Source organism: Sinocyclocheilus anshuiensis, unplaced genomic scaffold (genome assembly GCF_001515605.1).
Source record: "Sinocyclocheilus anshuiensis isolate Anshui unplaced genomic scaffold, SAMN03320099.WGS_v1.1 scaffold669, whole genome shotgun sequence".
Classification (NCBI taxonomy): domain Eukaryota; kingdom Metazoa; phylum Chordata; class Actinopteri; order Cypriniformes; family Cyprinidae; genus Sinocyclocheilus; species Sinocyclocheilus anshuiensis.
The window spans coordinates 117,330-136,092 of NW_015536499.1; the positions used below are offsets into that span (position 1 = coordinate 117,330).

The 18,763-nt window shown below is 39.1% G+C and overlaps 1 protein-coding gene across 1 annotated transcript; it reads right to left on the reverse strand.

Annotated features, from left to right (window-relative positions):
• Positions 1-3,033: 3,033 nt before the first annotated feature.
• On the reverse strand, positions 3,034-15,981 carry LOC107688878 (fibulin-7-like). The gene is made up of 5 exons (XM_016486711.1): positions 15,850-15,981; positions 14,268-14,456; positions 6,993-7,130; positions 4,787-4,922; positions 3,034-3,496 (listed from the first exon to the last, which is right to left on the reverse strand). Exons 1-5 carry the CDS (start codon positions 15,914-15,916, stop codon positions 3,136-3,138), a joined length of 891 nt encoding a protein of 296 aa, XP_016342197.1. The 5' UTR covers positions 15,917-15,981; the 3' UTR covers positions 3,034-3,135.
• Positions 15,982-18,763: the final 2,782 nt, after the last annotated feature.

Consider the following 18,763-nt stretch of genomic DNA (forward strand, 5'->3'; position numbering starts at 1 on the left):
AAACATCACATTTTCATTTTTGGATGAACTATCCCTTTAAGCAAGGACAGGAAAGGATACATTCAAATTGACCAACAAAAATAGACACTTATTCAAATGAAATCACACGGCTTGTGCTTTAATATGCTTCTGCATGCATTTTTGCTTTATTATTTCCAGGCCATGATGTTGAATGTATCCATGTTGGGGAATTCTTGCACTCTAATGGCCTTTTAGCTTCATGTGCTTTCAATGCTTATATTCCTGCTTATAAAAGCTTCAGTTCATGACCGTGATCCGGGTTTCCTGCAAAGATGAAGAAACTGATTTCAGCCAAATATTTGACATTTTCATTCAAAGCGGTTAAACCAGTACAGCTCTTCCCTCCACTTCCCAATTCTGTTGTTCATTTATCAGCGGAGAAATAAGGTCCTTCGTCTACCTGTAAATCATTTATTTTATGCATTGAAGGAGGTGTATATATTGATACAATTCACTTAAACTGTGGTGTTTGTATATATTAGTACCATTTTTCATTCACAGGGTCTGACGAGTTTGAAACCATTGTCTGTTTGGACTCGACAATAGAATTGAATGGCTTGGTATCCAGAGATCTAGTGTTGGTTGCCACATATTTCATTTATAAATATGTGTCGTCTGCTTATTTCCTAAAATACCCTAAAATAAAATTTAAAAGATCATAAAATAGGCTTAATTGTCTTTTAAGTTAAATTATTTTTATTTATTTCTTTTTTGTGTGTGTCTATGTATCTGAACAAGCCGATCAAAATTAAACGATTCATATTTTTATTTCTTTGGCTTGGTCAGATACTTCAATTTTAGTTTTTTTGATTGGCTTGGTCAAAAAAATAAATAATACAAAAATTAAATGTAATTGCTTTTGATTGGCTTGGTCAGATACTTAAAATAATTTTGTTTAATTTTGATTGGATTGGTTTTTTTAAAGTATCTGACCGGGCCGTTCTGGATGTTTCATATTCCTCTGCGAGTAGTTTGAATCAATTATTGAATCGCATTATCACGGTATATGGCTGTCGACGACTGAGTGCAGGTGTTTTCACATTATTTCTGAATGAGTTAAACTAGCACTGAAAAACTCCTTACATGTGTATGTGTCATCTGCTCCCAACCACCGCTTCCTGTCAGTCAAACTGATATATGGCATAAAAATGATCAAAGGATAAATGACGAATTGATTCATTGTTTTTGTATTTACTTTCTGTGTACAAATTTATTATGAAAAGTATTTTTCCTCGCATCTGATTAAACTGTGTACTATACAGATATAACAATAACTGCGCTTTTCTTTTGTCGTTCTCATGTTTTGTTCTGTACGAGTTGAATTGGACCGTTTTAATAAAATTGATCTGATGGTTTGTATCTGCTGTGTTTTGTCCTGTTTAAGCGTGATAATGGTTCAGGTTTGGGAATCTTTGCCGTCTGTGTGTGAGTGTCTTCATATAGCCACCTCTTTACACACGTAAAGGTCAAGAGTGTAGAGAGGAGGTCTGGATCGTCTTGTGTGGCCAGAATGACACTGGGGTGCCACATTCCCACTATTTTGTGACAAACATTCCACTTTTCTGTTTGTACTTCAGTGGAGCCACATCTGCCTCTGTTGTGAGATGATGTAAAAAATGATAATGCTACTTGAGGTATTTATCGAATAGTACACTCTAAAAAATGCTGGGTTGTTTCAACCCAGTTTTGGGTCAAATATGGACTAACCCACCTGTTGGGTTAAAAAGTTAATTTAAAAATGTAACCAAAATAACCAAAACAGTTGGGTTAGTCCATATTTGACCCAAAATTGGGTTGAAACAACCCAGCATTTTTTAGAGTAGGCAAGATTTGGGATATACTATTTTGTCATAACTGCATCTTTAATTGATGTGCATCCTGTCACAGTTTAAAATGGCCTGTCAATCCTCTTGTCAGTTAACATCCTCCACATTTCATTTCAAGAGAAATGAAGAGGCATGTTGATCTGCCAGTCGCATGTCTTTTATGCCATGCGCTCTACTCTTTGTGTTTGCATAATAATGCATTTAAGAGTTAACGGCCAAACATATTTTTTTAGAAAAGTTGCAGTGTTGTTGCAGATGAAAAATAAAGAGAATAACATTGAATAAACATGTTCTCATCAGGTTAGATACTGATTGTTAATTATACAAACCCCTTTCTCTACTCAACCATCGTTCACATGTTCGCCACGTTTGTATTTTTTTTTAGTTGCATTTGTAGTTCTATTCAAATCCTCATCTAACGTGCAGTGGGTTGTGGGTAATGTTAGCCGTTAGAGTGTGCATGGATCTTGAATTTCCAGCAGAAATAGTAAACCAGCCGGGGACCTTTGAGATGCTCATTTCAACATACTATGATTTGAGACACTGATTCTAATTTCAAATACTATTTAGCACTGATAGTGTTGGGACACTGGTGCATTTGTTGCTGCCGTAAAGCAATCCACACTTTCGGGGGAATTTCGTAATTTTCGCTGACCGAATTTATATAGTCCCAGAACAGAACATTTGGGAAAGAAATCAATGACCATTCGACATTTAAGAAGTCAGTGTACCATAAGAATGACTGTGAAACTGATATTTCAAGGTAAAAAACTTTCATTGTTTTAATGATAATTCTTATAAAAAAAATAAATAAAGAACTTAAGAATTTGCTTGATAATTACACCACATGACAATTTTAAAGTCATTAAATTTATTATTTTCCTTGAAAATGGTATGTTTTTTAAACCCATTAAACCAGCCTGAACACAAAGCTTAATTCAAAAAAAAAAAAAGACACATTTCAAGCTACATTTTAAAAGATTTATTCTTTTTTATTGTCTTTGACATCCTTATTTGTCCCAGAATGTCTTTAAATTCCTTTAAAGGAATGGATTTTTTTTTTTCACATTTCAAAATTACATGTCATATTGTTAATAACTACAACAATGCATAAATACTTTAGTCCAAATAGAAGAAATTAATGCATTTTTTCTATTCTGAGGAACTAAATTACTCTGACCATATGTAGGTTTTCTTTTGTCCTCGTAAATTGGCACGCAGGCCCAGTCCCCAATATCTCGCCTGTAAATGATTTCCAAATATCAGTCCATCATCTGTCTCCTGCTTCTCAAAAGTTATACGGCGACACAAAGAGAGTGACTTTTGTGACGTAGCGCCCGAGCAGCACCCTTCTTTCCATCTCGCTCATTTCTATATCGAGCTCTAGCGTGGCGGGACCCTGAACAGAGTTCACCAACACCAGCAGCCCCGTCAGTCTGCCCGAGCGCTGGACGCTGAAGTGCTGGACTCCCCGGTTCCCCAGCAGGCCAAAGCGCAGTGTGTCGCCCAGGATGCGAGCCGCGGACAACCGGAAGAGGACGGTGGGCGTGGACATATTGGACACCACGGACATGAAGTGGAAGTTAATGGAGACCGGGGCCTGGAAACAGGCATTGTCTCCTTGGATGCAAGGGTTACGGTCGCAACGCCTGGATGGAAGAGAAACCAGAGAGAGACGCTGGAATGCCAGACCAAACGTTAACCTGAAATTATGTCCTAGGATTATAGCAAGTCCATCTGCACAGAGCAGTAAATCAGAAATTTGGTTTTGGAGCAAATGTGACAATAATTATAACTCTGGAATAAAAAAGCCCCTTGTCGCAGACTAGAAACATGATCTACGCAAAATATGGTAACAGAATATTTGGTCGACACATTGTAAGTGCACTTCGTTATTTGTGCATCATTAGTGTGCGACGTAAATTTCATCTTTGGCATAGTTTGCACTCAGGCGTAGTAATTAGTTTGTCCACAAGGTGGCAACGCTTGGCCCTTGGCCCTTGTTTCGCAGTCAAAAAAGAAGCAGATGAGACTGAACTAGGACAAACTACTATTCCATTGCATTACTTTTCCATTGGTTTTCTATATAAACATCTGCTAAATTAACATGTTTGACTGCTGCACTGGTGTCGCGCATCTTTCAAACGCAGAGCTTAAGATAAAATAAGTTAAACTTTTAAAAAACGTGTCTCTAGGCCTTGACATTTTTCCCCATTCCACTACCTGTGCGTAAACGGCCCCCCAAGAGATTCACGCAACTCTAGTTTAAATGCATACAAAGACATTTTATCAGTGATAACTTCTGGAGAGAAAGTGCGCAGACTCTGAACAAGGATACAATCTTTCTAGTGCGCATGTGTCAAGCGTCAATGTTTGTGCACACATCAAATCAAAGCTTTTGCGTCAACTCAAGTATACTTTGGGCTTTAGCTGTTTTGGGGTAACACACCAGTATTTTTATGCTAATGTTCACAATAGCAGCAACGCACAACATGTAGTGTTATAAACAAGTATATCAACTTTTGAACTCTGTCAGAATGCAAATGAAATTGAGCTAGCTAAAATAAGAAGTAGACATCTTATGCTAATGTTCAGGATAGCGACCCCTACGATCATGACCAATGCTAGTAATGCAACATACCTGTGTTGCGTTATAAACATGTTTATAAACGCAAACCCTTTTAGCTACACCAGCTTGAGTTGTATTGCGAAATCTGTCATTGAGCTAGCATAGCTAAAAGAGTTTGTGTTCACATGTAGATTGTTTCGGTCTTTATGCAGCCTTTAAATTAACTGACAGATGGGATTCTTTTTTGCAAACTTCCATAAATTGTTTTTCAGATTGACCCAGGAAGTAGGAGCTTGCCTGCTGAACTTGAAGGTGGAATTTTCTGAGATACACATTAATGCAAGTGATTAAGGGCAGTGGCGTGACTCACAGCGGCGAGGTTTTGATGTACGTGGCGTTCCGGATGCGAGGGCAGTCCACCTCCACACAGCGATGACCTCCGTATGTATTCACACACACCTGCTCACTACTGCAGTTATGGGTCGCTCTCGCACACTCGTCAATGTCTACAGAAAGCACATGGTAAGAGCATTAAATCGGTGTGTTTTTGAAAATCAAATATTTATGTTAGTTCCTTTTAAGGCTGTGACACACCAAACGGACATCAAAGAACTAGCAGTGACGAAAGCTGACTATGTTGTCACCGTGTCCATGCATCTGGGCCAATGGTTCAGAACAGCCAATCAGAATGATGCATCTTACCGAATGCCCAACGCCGATTCAACATGCTCAGTCGGCGACGAAGCCTCCGACGGGGTCTGATTAGTGACGATGGTGCAGAACACACCGCAAAAACAGAGCAGAGCAGACAGACAGACGCTCATAGACAGCCCGACCATCAGCTTGGTGTGTCACAGCCTAATAAATATAGACTTAATTTTCCCAATTTTGAAGATAATTGGCTTATATCTTGGAAAGTCAAGCTTTGTTCTAAAACCTAGTGAACCACCAACCAAAACAGCATTTTAAAGCATCGTAGGGACCTTCTCTTGGGCTAAATCTAAGGCAGCATTGTATTCCCCAAGTTCCTTGCAAGGAGCTCAGTGAAAAAAGAAAAAAAAATTCTCCAAGATTGCAGACATGTTGCAAGTAAATTAAAAATGTTTTAATTATTGTGCAATTATCTTACCAACATGCTAACAGTGCTGGTAGATTATTTACAAATTCTATTTCTAGTCTATTACTGATTCCAAATTACATGGCGAAAATTGTAGTAATCTGGATTACACATATTAGGTAATGTAGTCTGACTACTTTTTGGATTACTTTTAAATTACTTTTGACCAAAATTGTTCAATGTGTACCATTGTGTACCCCCCCCCGCCAAAAAAAATTATATATATTCCATTTTTTGTTAATGATATCATGAAATGCAGTAAACATTACATTACAGCAGGGTTTCCCAAACTGAGGTTCATGGGAAAAATAGGGTGTTGATAAAAAGCTAATAATTAATAAAATCATAGAAATGTCAAATCAGAATGAAACAAAAAATTGACCATTAACCGACATCCAAGAACTGTGAACTGTGCAAATATGTTGGAGTTTGGCATGCATGTGTGGATTAAACTGTAAATTAACTTAAATTAACTGTAAATTAAATTAGCAGTTTAAGACAAAGAGCTTCCAAAGAAAGAGTAATGCATGATTAAATGACCCATTGAGTTCAAATACTAATTAAAATGTGTCCATTTTCTGTGTAATCACAGCCTCCTGACTAGTGGATGGCATGTACAATTACACAAAAACTGGAATACTGTCCAAACGTACAGGCTTTGTCCAAGTACAAAATTAATTTATAAAGGACATTTCATAGGAAAAAAGAAGAATTAGCTGAATCAATAAGTTATGAATAATTTAAGTGCCATTGTGTAAATAATATGTCATCCGTAAAAAGTAACTGTAATCTAATTATGGGGATTTTAAAATGTAATATAATATAATTAGTACTTAATTTTTGGAATCTGATTACATAATCCAAATTACATATAATCAGTTACCCAGCACTTTATTGAGCATAATAGTGACTAGACTTTTTTTCTGCCTAAAATAATCAAAGCGTAATATAAAACTATATAAAATTGCAAAGTATAAAAACAATATATTTTTTATAAGTAGTTTGAAAGTGTAGGGCAACTCACTCAACTATTATTTTGCCATGGTTTTGGCTTCCATGCTAGCAGCATCTTCTCTGATTGGTGGATCTCTCTTCAGGATCTTGGCTAGTGGAGTTTCCACAGGGAATCTAACATTTACATTATTTTTATACGTTACTGCTAAAAAATGTCTGTATGGAAAACGGGAAAATGGGATTTTTGCCTACTGTTGCGCTCTACTGTTTCGTGTTCCCTGTGCTTCATGTAAAAACTGCTGCTTATGAAGAGCGTTCCACATTATCTGATCACCAATGAGGAACGCTGCGATTAGGATGCTGCCCTAGAAGACAGGTGCCTGTGGAAGCAGACAGGAAGGCTGCTCACTAGATTTAAAACAGACCTGCTCTTGTTTGTTTGAGATGGTTCTACAGAACTTTGACAAACCAGCAGGTCATAATGAAGGTTTGATAATGAACGGACCATGGCAGCTCCTGCTATCACGGCCCAGGCTGTAACCGGCGGGACACTCGCAGTGGAAACTTCCAGCCGTATTCACACAGGTGTGCAAACACAGACGGCCAGGACGAGTTCGATGGAAGAGCTCGCATTCGTCAATGTCTGAAACACACACACACACACACATGCAGCGCTCAATCACATTTGGGTCGTTCTACAACTACAGTGGCATCTGCGTCTGAAATCTGTTCAGAAATGAAATTCATTAATCATACATCAAACCTACCATGCGATATTAATCAATTTCTGTTCTGTCTCATTTCATACATGATCACACACTGAATAATTTAGCATTTTAAAAATACATTTAATTGACCATTGGCTGACATTCTCGTTTGTCGTTGGTGTTCAGGGGCGCCGCTAAGGGGGGGAAAGCAAGGACGATTCTAAGGGCCCGTGAGGTTGTCATGGCAACCAGATACACTGCATGCGAATTACAGCTGCGCTTCTACTTTGCCACACTAAACTTAGCAATAAACACGTTGAAAATAATACACAATAAACATGTCTGTCAAAATGATCTCAAAGGAGGCTTTTATTAAGCAAATCACCCCCCCCCTTGCATGGTTTTGTCCCGTCCTACGTAGCCTAGAGTCACGAGTGAGATCAGATGGTAAACTGTAAACTGAGAGATGTCTTCGAGTTCGAGGGGGGCAAACTGAGCCAGACGATTTGGTCAGTCGCACTTTTAAACACATTTTAGTTTTGCTATAGAAAATCTACAAATTCACAATCTGATTACATAGAGCAGCAGCAGGAAGCCCGTGAGGTTGTCATGGCAACCAGATACACTGCATGCGAATTACAGCTGCGCTTCTACTTTGCCACACTAAACTTAGCAATAAACACGTTGAAAATAATACACAATAAACATGTCTGTCAAAATGATCTCAAAGGAGGCTCAAAGGAGCAAATCAATGAGTGAATTACTCATCCACTGTTTAAAAAAATACTTTAGTTGGGTTTCCACAGGCAGGGTCACAATTATCTACAGTGTATGAAGCTAAAGGTTTTTGGGTTAAGGTTCATAATGTAGAACATTTTTAACATTGTATGCTGTATGTGCATAGGTAGCTAGCAAACAAGGAATACAGCTGTTAGAATAATACAGCTAATAGTCACATTTAGCTGAGCAAGATCATGATTGAGAAATGTCGGATACTGCTGGAAATGCTGGTGTTATGAGGTATCCTATTTATTATTTTAGGATTTTTTTGTTTGCCCCAGTGAAGCAGTTCTATTAATATAACTGATTAAGTAGTCAAACTCATTCCATATCAGCAGAATGGTGTGGTACAGAAAGTATATGTCCATAGAACAGGTTCTGAATGAAATATGTTACTGATACCTAATGCTCAAAAGCAATAGCAAAAGAAGGCTAATAGGTCAGTATTATCAAAGACTATAGAATACCCAAGACGTGTCCCTCGTATAGTTTTGAATGGGGAAAACTGCAACGCTCAATATGGCCACTCAATCGCAGGAATGAAAGAACCTTCTGAATGAAAGAGCCAATTAGAAGCGTCCCGGTTGCTATTCTTTCATAGGGCCCAAAATTGCTAGCGGCGCCCCTGTTGGTGTTACACCTAATTAAAGGTAATGAGATCCGGTAACACCACTGATGAATCACTGGCATAAGCTGTTATTCGTAATTCAGACAGGTATTATTAAAGCTAAAATAATAGCATAGAAATCTGAAATTTCGATCAGATAATTTCCATGCTTATTACATATATTAAAATGAAATTTATAATTAAATTAACAGCATCACTGATGTTTAATATATACACTACCATTCTGCATTTATTTGATCAAAAATACTGTAAAAACATTAATATTGTGAAATAGTATTACAATATCAATGTTGCAAACAGTTGTGTGTGTGTGTGTGTGTGTGTGTATATATATATATATATATATACAGACTGTCCACATGTAATTATGGCTACTCGCTGCAAAAATAAATAAATAAATAAAATAATAATAATAATGAATATATATATATATATATATATCATAAAAAATACAAAATACATATATTACACATATATATTAAAATATATTAATAATATTTACTACACTATTATTATTTACTACACTGTTAATATTATACTATATTAACAAATAATAGAATAAATATTATAGCAACATTTTTTTAATTAATAAGCAGTATTTAAGTTACCTTTAACATTTTTGCATTTTTAAGTTGACATAACAGCATTAAAACTAGTGACAATTGTTTTTTAACACTTTCTAAGTTAGGCTAAAAACTTAAATACAGTTCCCTTCCGAGGGAACTTCAAACTGCGTCCTCTAGGGGTCGCTATGGGGAACGCCTTCGCCACAGCCTATGACGTCTCTACCGGTGTGACCACAGTATAAAAGGGCGTCGGTAGAACACGTCATCCTCTTCTTTGTCTTTACTATGACCGTTTGTTTATGTTAAGCATGACTAGGAGTGCATGTTCTCTTGCCAGAGGCTTTGCTCTGATAACCACAGTTTCACACGGCTCGCGTCTGTGTGTGTTTGTGTGGTGAAGAGAAAGCGAGTTCAGCTCTTGAGGTAGTTGGATGCGCTCTGCATTCATTGCTTGTTTCTTGTGAGGGATAAGCATGAATTGAACGCGCTTGTCTCACAAGGAGACGGCTTGTGCTCATCGTGATGCATTCACAAGACTACTGAGGGGGAGGTGAGTACTTCACCATTTACCCGAGTTTGTAGATAACGTTTGCATGAGTGCTTTCGCCTCTCGTGGGAATAGCGACGCATTCGCGGCAGCGGTTTTCGTTCTCGCTTGATTTCCGAGGTAATCTAGCGCTTGGGCGGAGCGTGTTTAGCGTTGCGGTCACGGTGAGAATTGGCTGCCCATTGCCGCGATTTGCGGTTGATGGGAAGAACAGGGAAAGGACCTGACGGGAAAATTTCTCCCTATCAGTAATTTCCTTTTGTTCTCATCGGAGTGTATAGATATGATGAGGTGGTTGAGTTTCGTCACACCACAGATCTTGCTCTCCGTGCCACTAAGCAGAAGGGCTCCTCGGGCTTTGCCTTCAGATGATGCCCCGTGAGCTGGAGTCATGCGCGGGAGCCGTGGTTGGTGAGTACGATCCATTTCATCTATCTATTGCTAGTTTATGTGAATTCACTAACTAGTTTCGTCAGCACCCGCGGGATCTTCATTCGGGTAAGCATTTTTCGGAGTATAATGCTTCGTGATGTGCTCCCTGATGTCCTAGCTGGGTGTTATCTTCAAGAAGCTGCCCCGGCCAGGACGCGCTACTCATGTCTCGCCCCGAGGGGTCTCCTGAGATTTGAGACATCCTCTAAACCATCATGCATGTAAAGGCTCCTCTCGCCAAGGCGTTGAGGGGCCTAATACGCTTTTTTCCACTCTGCAGTTGGATAGATGGTCAGGCCTGCGGGACCTCCCTGTCACACTGCCCTTATGGTCGAACCGGTGAATCACCCCTTTGCGGAGTGGGCTTGAGTATGCTGCGTTCCCTGAGGTATGAGTGAGATGTGTTTCTGCAGAAACCCTTCCTGAGTGATTCGGCTCTGAGGAGCAGTAGCTCTTCATGCATGAATGGGTTAATGGGTCCCGTTGTTTCTCAGGTTCTCTTCGGGTCTGGTTAAACGGAACCCATGCTCTCTATTGAGATAGAGAGCATGAGATTGTGTTCAGCTGAGAGATGAGTATGATCCATGTCTTTTACTGTTGCTAGTTGTATATATATCTGACTAGCTTTTTAATGTAGCGCCTCCTGTCCTGTATTGTTGCAACATCTCAGTCTCTGCTGAGATTCCTTTTCTAACATGTTTGTTATATTATTTTCATTCCTAGATGGAAGCAGTTCTTTCCTCTTTGAGCAAGCCTCGCTGAGGATGCATCCCTTATGCTGACTGGCAGGATCCTGACGGCCTGTCAATTCTGTGCTGGCTGGACTCCGAGTTGTTAAGCTTTTCCGAGAAGCCTCCTTGGTCATCATGTCCCCAGTATGGCGCTGCAACCTCAGGACCTGCGGGCCTTTGAGGTTTTTTCTCCCAGGTTGAGCTCATTTGGAGGCACTGTCTCCTGTTATGCTCCCTGGGCTGCTCGGTCTTGCCCTGAGGGGCTTAGACCTGAGCTTGGGTTGAGTCTGAGGACTTGCCTTAGCCTGAGGGCCGGGAGCGCTGCTCTCGTAATTCCAACAGGTGATCACATCAAGTAGCTAGGCCTTTTTTGTGGCCTCCTTGGTCTATCATTTCTATGGCAAAGAGTCTGCAGCTCTCCCTGTTGGTGCGTTCGGAGCGTGATGCTCCCCTCACTGCGGGAGGGTCATTCCAACTGGAATGGAACGTTTGTTTCTCCTCTCTGCGGAGAGTAGAGAATCTTGGAGAGCTGGGCCTTCTGCCCCTCTAGTGCTCTAGGCGGAACCTTCAGGTTGTTAGGCCTCTTGGCCTCCCTGCTGGGCTACCTTCTTTGGTTGAGCCTGCATGCTCCCCTCAAATACCGCTCCCTATGTAGTGTCTGAGCTTCCGATCCCGGAGTTGGTTGTTCTTCTGCTTAGAGCCTAGTCTTTGTCATGTCAAGTTCACACGCTAGTTCTCTGTGCACTTCCTTAAATTCCATAATCATGGCATGCTGGGCCTTTGTGCAAATTTCTAAAATCCTTTGTGGTAAGGGTGATGCGATGCTGCCTCGTCCCCTTTCTCTGAGTTGTCTCAGGCCCCGGATCCTTACTTGGGCCTCACTCTTCTGATGTATCTCTGATGATACTGGTATGGTTGAGCTTAGTAGTGCTTAGCTAAGGGTGGAGCACTCCGCTCTTTGAGCTCTGTGACAGCGACATCAGGTAGTTTGGATGCTTTCTGCCTCCCTGATTAGTTGCCCCTATTTGGTCGAGCCTAGCTGTGCTCCCCTCACCTTAGAGGGTTACCTTTGAGCATGCCTCTCCCAATTGAGCGTTTGAGGCCTCCCCCCATGGAAAAGCAGGTCCTACGTTTTTGGAGCCATTGAGCAGCAGCCTCAGGTTGTTAGGCCTCTTTCAGCCTCCCTGTTAGGCTGCTCTCTTTGTTGGTGAGTTTGAGCACGCCACTCCCAATTGAGCGTCTGAGGTCTCCTCTCATTGGGTCCTCCGTTCCTTGGAGCTCTATTTAGCAGCAGCCTCAGTTTGTTAGGCCTCCTTCGGCCTACCTGTTAGGCTGCTCTTTTTGTTGGTCGAGCTTAGCAGTGCTCCCCTCACTTAGAGGGTCACCTATGAGCACGCTGCTCCCAGTTTGAGGTGGACAGGTTCTTGGTTACCCTTTAGTAACGGTGTTTCTAAATCCATGCTATGGTAAGTGCACACGCTCAGTTTCTGTTCACTTTCTAAAATCCACATTGTGTTAAGTGTGCACACTAGCAAATTTGTGCATTTTCTAAAATCCTGTATGGTAAGGGTTACCCGCTGTAGCCTCGTTCCCTTTCTATGAGTTGGTTAGGCCCCGGTTTTCACCTTGGGATCCACTCAACCTATGTCTCCCCGTTGGTTCATTACGGTATTTCTAAATCCATATCTATGGTAAGTGCTCACGCTAGTTCTCTGTGCACTTTCTAAGTCCATATTCACGGCAGGTGCACACGCCAGCCTTTGTGCACCTTCTTAAAAGCCTTTATGGTAACGGTGACGCGTTGTTGCCTCGTCCCCTTTCTTTGAGTTGGCTCTGGCCCCGGTTACCTTGGGCCCCACTCTCCGCATATTCAATTTATAGACAGGGTGTTACTACTAAGTTAAGATCTTGAGATCCTCGGTAGCTCGTTCTTAGAGCAGGAGGTAGTCTCTGTTTGACAGGCCAGGATATGGGTTTGTAAGCAGCCCTGATACTCTGCCTTATCCCCTTAAAGGAATCCTTGGTTATTTTTGATTCCAGGCTTGAGCTTTGCCCTGGGCTCGGGCTTTATACAAGCCAGCCCTTACAGGTAAGTTTGGTGCACAGCTCAAGCCTTTGGCCGTAGGGGGTTATTGGCATTAATTTCCCTCAGCATGGCAGCATGGGTTTACCGTTCCCTATAGCGACCCCTAGAGGACGCAGTTCGAAGTTCCCTCGGAAGGGAACGTCTCAGGTTACGTATGTAACCATGGTTCCCTGAGAAGGGAAGGAGACACTGCGTCCTCTAGTCTCCTCGCCATGCTTCGGACGTAAGCTTCAGATGAAGAAGCGGATGACGTGGTCTACCGGCGCCCTTTTATACTGTGGTCGCGTCATAGGCTGTCGCCGGCCAATATCATTGTCGTGTTTAGATGTATGCTTCAGACACCGGTCACGTCGAAGGCGTTCCCCATTGCGACCCCTAGAGGACGCAGTGTCTCGTTCCCTTCTAAGGGAACCATGGTTACATACGTAACCTGAGACGTTTTCTGGACAAAAATAAATAAATAATAAATATCCATATCATGAAAATGTAATTTTGTGGTTCTGTGTTACTGTGAAACGAGTTTATTTTTAACAATATCCCTTATTATTTTAGTCTTAATGGTTTGAGCAGTGCATTTCAGCAAAGGTTTTTATTTATTTATTTATTTATTTATGTATTTATTTATTTTTGTGATTGTCACAATGTAATGCAGGCTGTTAGAAAGCACTGTTATTCATTCGAGATTCAGTGAGGTTACACAATCATAATAATGTATGTGTGTGTGTGTGTGTGTGTGTGTGTGTGTGTATATATATATTTATATACATTGAAGGTACAGTATTAAAAACTATGTTTAATTCTAATGATCAAACAGAGGGTGGAAAATGGCAGTTTTTGAAAAATATTTTTTTGAATTTGAAATTGGAAATGGTCATGAAATAACTAAATGATGAAAAAATACACATAATTACACAGATATTTAACACTTGTACTGCAGTATACAAATACTGTGTGTGTGTGTGTGTGTGCACGTTTTTGTGACATATGAGGACACAAATTTGTATAATGACATGGGTATTACATAGGTATTACAAGGAGAAGGTGACTTATGAGGACATTACCCATGTCCCCATTTTTCAAAACGCTTATAAATCATACAGAGTTTTCTGTAAGGGGTAGGTTTAGGTGTAGGGCAATAGCACATATAGTTTGTACAGTATAAAAACCATTACGCCTATGGAATGTCCCCACAATTCACAAAAACAAACCTGTGTGTGTGTCTGTGTGTGTCTGTGTGTCTGTGTCTGTGTCTGTGTCTGTGTCTGTGCGAGTGCGAGTGCGTGTGCGTGTGAGTGTGTGTCACCTGTGCAGAGTGTGCTGTTGTGGCTGGAGATGCTGTAGCCCTGCTCACAGGTGCAGTGGGTGGAGTCCAGAAACTCAATGCAGCGAGACGCTCTCACATGGGTGGAGATGGAGGTAGGACGATGAGAGGATGAGGAAGACGATGCTGATATAGAGGCGGATGCATCATTGTTTACAGTGGTGTCCACAACTAAGACAGAAAACAGTACATGCTTATACAATGACCTTTGACCTTTTAGACTTTAGTCAGAGTAGTCCCCATATGTGATATGAAACAACTGGCAGCGAGATCCTGAGGAAAGTACAGTTCATTCAGTGTCATACTGTTGTATATTTGGGTGAAACGTTTAAAACACGTCTTTCCACAAATTTACTATGCATGGTTTGAGAAAAACAGATATAGACACAAAGCATCACAACAGTACACAATACTGGGTTTCATTCATGAAACCAACATGTGAGCATGTAAGAAAGTTTCTAAAATAATCTACACATGTGTGTTTCTTAAAAGAGAAATAAACAGTTGCACTGAGTTGAAGCAACAACTTACACAGAGGATTAATGAAGAATTTACACAAAAATGCTCAGTTTGTGTTTTAAGAATAACTCTTACATAGATGTTATTATGCACAATTATGCATAGGTTTAATGAATAAATTACACAGAAAATCTTTCATCTTTTATTTAATTAATAATGTGTAAACTGTTACTACATTTGACAATTTTTTTTTTTTTAAAGGATTTACACAAGAATTTGTTTGGGTCGTGTTTCAAATATTAAGCACATATTGTTACACTGAATAACATTTGACAATTAATGTCAGGCTTTTTTTAAGGAATTACACAGATTGTTTTTCGTTTTATTAATGAGGCATACATGTTGCAATGAATTCATTGTGATTGTTTTCACATAACTTATGCCATGAATGAGGAATAAGTTATGTGAAACTGAATGCAACAAGTTTACACAAGAAGTTTTAAAAAGGATTTGCATAAATGTGTCGATTTGTTTGGCTAGTTTTATAAGTGAGGCATAATTTGTTCTGTTAATATGAATGCAGCTTGTTCCACTGAATTAAATGCAACACTATGCAAGAGGTTGGTAAAATATTGTTTAACATTAACATTGTTTAGCTTATATTTCTTGAGGAGTAAATCATTAAAAATGGAATTGAATGCAGCAGTTTATTTATTAGAAATGATTTTATGAACTATTTACACACAAATTTGTTGAACGAGGCATAAATTGTTACATAGAATAGAATGTGAAAATTTACTTGAGGTTTTGCAAGTTATTTACACAGAAATGCAGTGAGTTAAATATGTTAATGTATAAAGAATGGCTTGTTCAAAACAAAATGAGAATGATCATGTTTTGTGCCACGCTACTACTACTACTCTCTAAAGTCTAGACATTTGTCAAACTTACATGCTAAACAACGATTTCAAGACACCATCCCCCAGCACTGCGGTGAATCAACAACTGGCAGAGATTCAGAGTCTAGTGCAAGTCATATTTCTCCTGACACAGATGATAATGATAATTTAAAAGAGTAATATTAAAAACAGTATCAGACTCATACACTTGCAGGACGGTTGAGCTCCACTCCAGTTCTGGGAGTCCAGACAGGCTCTGGTTTCTGGCCCCATCAGCTGAAAGCCAGGGGTACACAGGAAGTGAACCTGATGGCCCAACTTAAACACATTCCCTAGGACCCGCCCATTAGCCAGCGGTTCAGGTGGAGCACAGTCTGATCCTGGGAAAAAGAAATAAAGAGGCTACACAAGCAGTTCCTACATATTGCATAGTACATCCTGTACTTCAACACTGACATATTTAATGGTTAAGATTGATTTATATCATTATCATAACATAGTTTACAGGTATAGTTCATGCAAAAATTAAAATTTGTGGAAAATCTACTCACCCTCAGGCCATCTGAGATGTAGATGAGTTTGTTTCTTCATCAGATTTGGAGAAATGTAGCATTGCATCACTTGCTCACCAGTGGATCCTCTGCAGTGAATGGGTGCCGTCAGAACGAGAGTTCAAACAGCCGAGAAAAACCACAACGATCCACACCACTCCAGTCCATCAATTAATGGCTTGTGTTTGCTATAAAAAAATGTATCATTATGGACGTTTTTAATTTAAAACCATTGCTACAGCTAAAATGCGAGTCCATAATCCATAATACTGCTTTCTCCAGTGAAAAAGTCGTCTCATCTGAATCAGGGGAGAAATCTGCACAAATCAAGCACTGTTTACAAGCCAAAACAGTCCAAAACAGCTCTAAACAAATATGTGGGTGGGTTTTAATGTGAGAGCACAACAGAAGATGGACTTTTTCACTGGAGGAAGCGTTATTATGGATTATCGACTCATATTTTGGCCAAAAGCAATGGTTTAAAGTTCAAAAAACATAATGATGGATTTGTTGGAAACATGCAGCTTTTGGCTTCTCCAGATGTTAACTGATGGACTGGAGTGGTGTGGATTGCTTGTGATGTTTTTATCAGCTGTTTGGACTCTCATTCTGACGGCACCCATTCCCTGCAGAGCATCCATTGCTGAGCAAGCAATGTAGTGCTACAGTTCTCCAAATCTGATGAAGAAACAAATTCATTTACATCTTGGATAGCATGAGGAAGTGAGTATATTTTAAGAAAAATGTGATTTTTTCAGTGAACAATTCCATTAAAATGTGTGTGAATTTGTGTTATTTACTCCTGTTTTTGACATTGTCTTACTCTTGTCTGTATAAACCAGTTTGGCCGTGGGTGCTGACCTGTGCTTTTCTTGCCTGCGTTGGATTTGTTGTGTTTTACTGTGCTGTTCTGTAACAGGCTGAGTTTCTTGCGGAGGCTCCGCAGACTCTGCAGGAAGGACGTCTCATGGGCAGAGAGCAGCTTTTGGACCTGCCGAAGAGCATTCAGCACTTCCTGTCCACTCTGACAGTCCTGTGCAATTAATATACATATATATATATATATATATATATATATTAGACCACTCACGAGTGCTGGCTAAAGCACTATGTTTTAGGTAGTTAACATTATTACCCATAGAAATTTTTATCAGACATTTTATACTGTAAGACAAAATATTATAAGATAAATAATAATTAAAATGCAATAAGTAAAATTAAATTCATGAGTTTTAATTTAAATTAAAACAAATCAGTGTTTTCATGTAGGCTCATTTTTTTCAGAAGAATCCAGAGTCCATTCCATTGTCCAGTTTTCCAAACAAAGTTTAAGGCTATTTCAGAGCTAAATTGCACTGTCATTTGGTCTGTCCACTGCAAATCTGGTCTAGTCTTGGACTAGATCTACTCTGTGTTTTGGAGACAGGGCCAAATAAGAGCCTGGTGTTAAAACCAAAGGCAAACACCACAGTGGTTTCACATCGTGAAAAACTATTTCATATCTGCAGACTGAGCTGAAAGATGGTTTGCAAATGTGAAGCATGTTTATGAAGAGAGCTTAGCAGAGCATTCGTTTTTAATTACAAACTCATTAATATATTAACACGATGTTGATTTTACCACATTCAAATTTGTATATAAAAGTCTGCATATAAAAAAGTAAATTCATTATTTAGATTCAGATTTTTGATTTAAAATGTTAAATATTCAGCAACAGACCTTGAAGAACCACAATAAAATATTACATTATTTAGTTTAATAATAATATTAATATTTAATAATAAATATTTATATATTTAATAATATTATTATATACTTAATCATACATTTTTAAAATATATTTATTTTATTATTACTAAAAATATTTTACATAGACCCTGGAGGGCCAGTATATAATATAATATAATATAATATAATATAATAATAAAAAATATTAATTCACATACATTAAAGACTGTGTAAAATACATTACAGTATAATGATATAGGCCCATTAACAAAAATACAAATAAATAAATAATACAAAAAAAATAAAAACTCAAGACAGCAAATACAAATAATTAGTACAACTTTTAAATAAAATTTCTCGTTATGTTTATTTATTATATTGTTTTAAAGTTACTTACTTGCCCCTGAGATGTGAAGAGTTGGCTTGTAAAAATTATCATGAAAAAAACCTTCATCCTTAATAGAAGTCCTCAGAATCTTAAGTGAATAACAGAAAACTTGAGCTTAATGTTATTCCAGTTTGGTTATGTTCAACTTAGGCAAGGTGTGTAGATGCTGTCTGAGTCCAGACTGAGTCTTTGCTTGTTTTGAGGAGTTTAAACCCGCCCTGCATCTGCACGCGCACGCGAGTCTGACAGAACTCAACATCAAAGAAATAAACGTATTTTAAAATATAGGCCTACCAATATTTATACTGTTATTTACCAGGGGTTAAATTGGGATTTGCTATGTGGGGGGCTCTATGGTATCGCGCTTATATATATATATATATACACATATACACATGTGTGTGTGTGTGTGTGTGTGTGTGTGTGTTTGCAAATATGATTTATTCTGAAGAA

Bases quoted from the DNA above. Each gene is read 5' to 3' on its own strand.
- LOC107688878 (XM_016486711.1), bottom strand. From the start codon at position 15,916: ATGGGGCCAGAAACCAGAGCCTGTCTGGACTCCCAGAACTGGAGTGGA. The intron at 14,457-15,849 runs GTATGAGTCTGA...TTTCTGTCTTAG, and splicing joins AGCTCAACCGTCCTGCAAGT to TTGTGGACACCACTGTAAAC. The intron at 3,497-4,786 runs GTGAGTCACGCC...TCTTCCATCCAG, and splicing joins TACATCAAAACCTCGCCGCT to GCGTTGCGACCGTAACCCTT.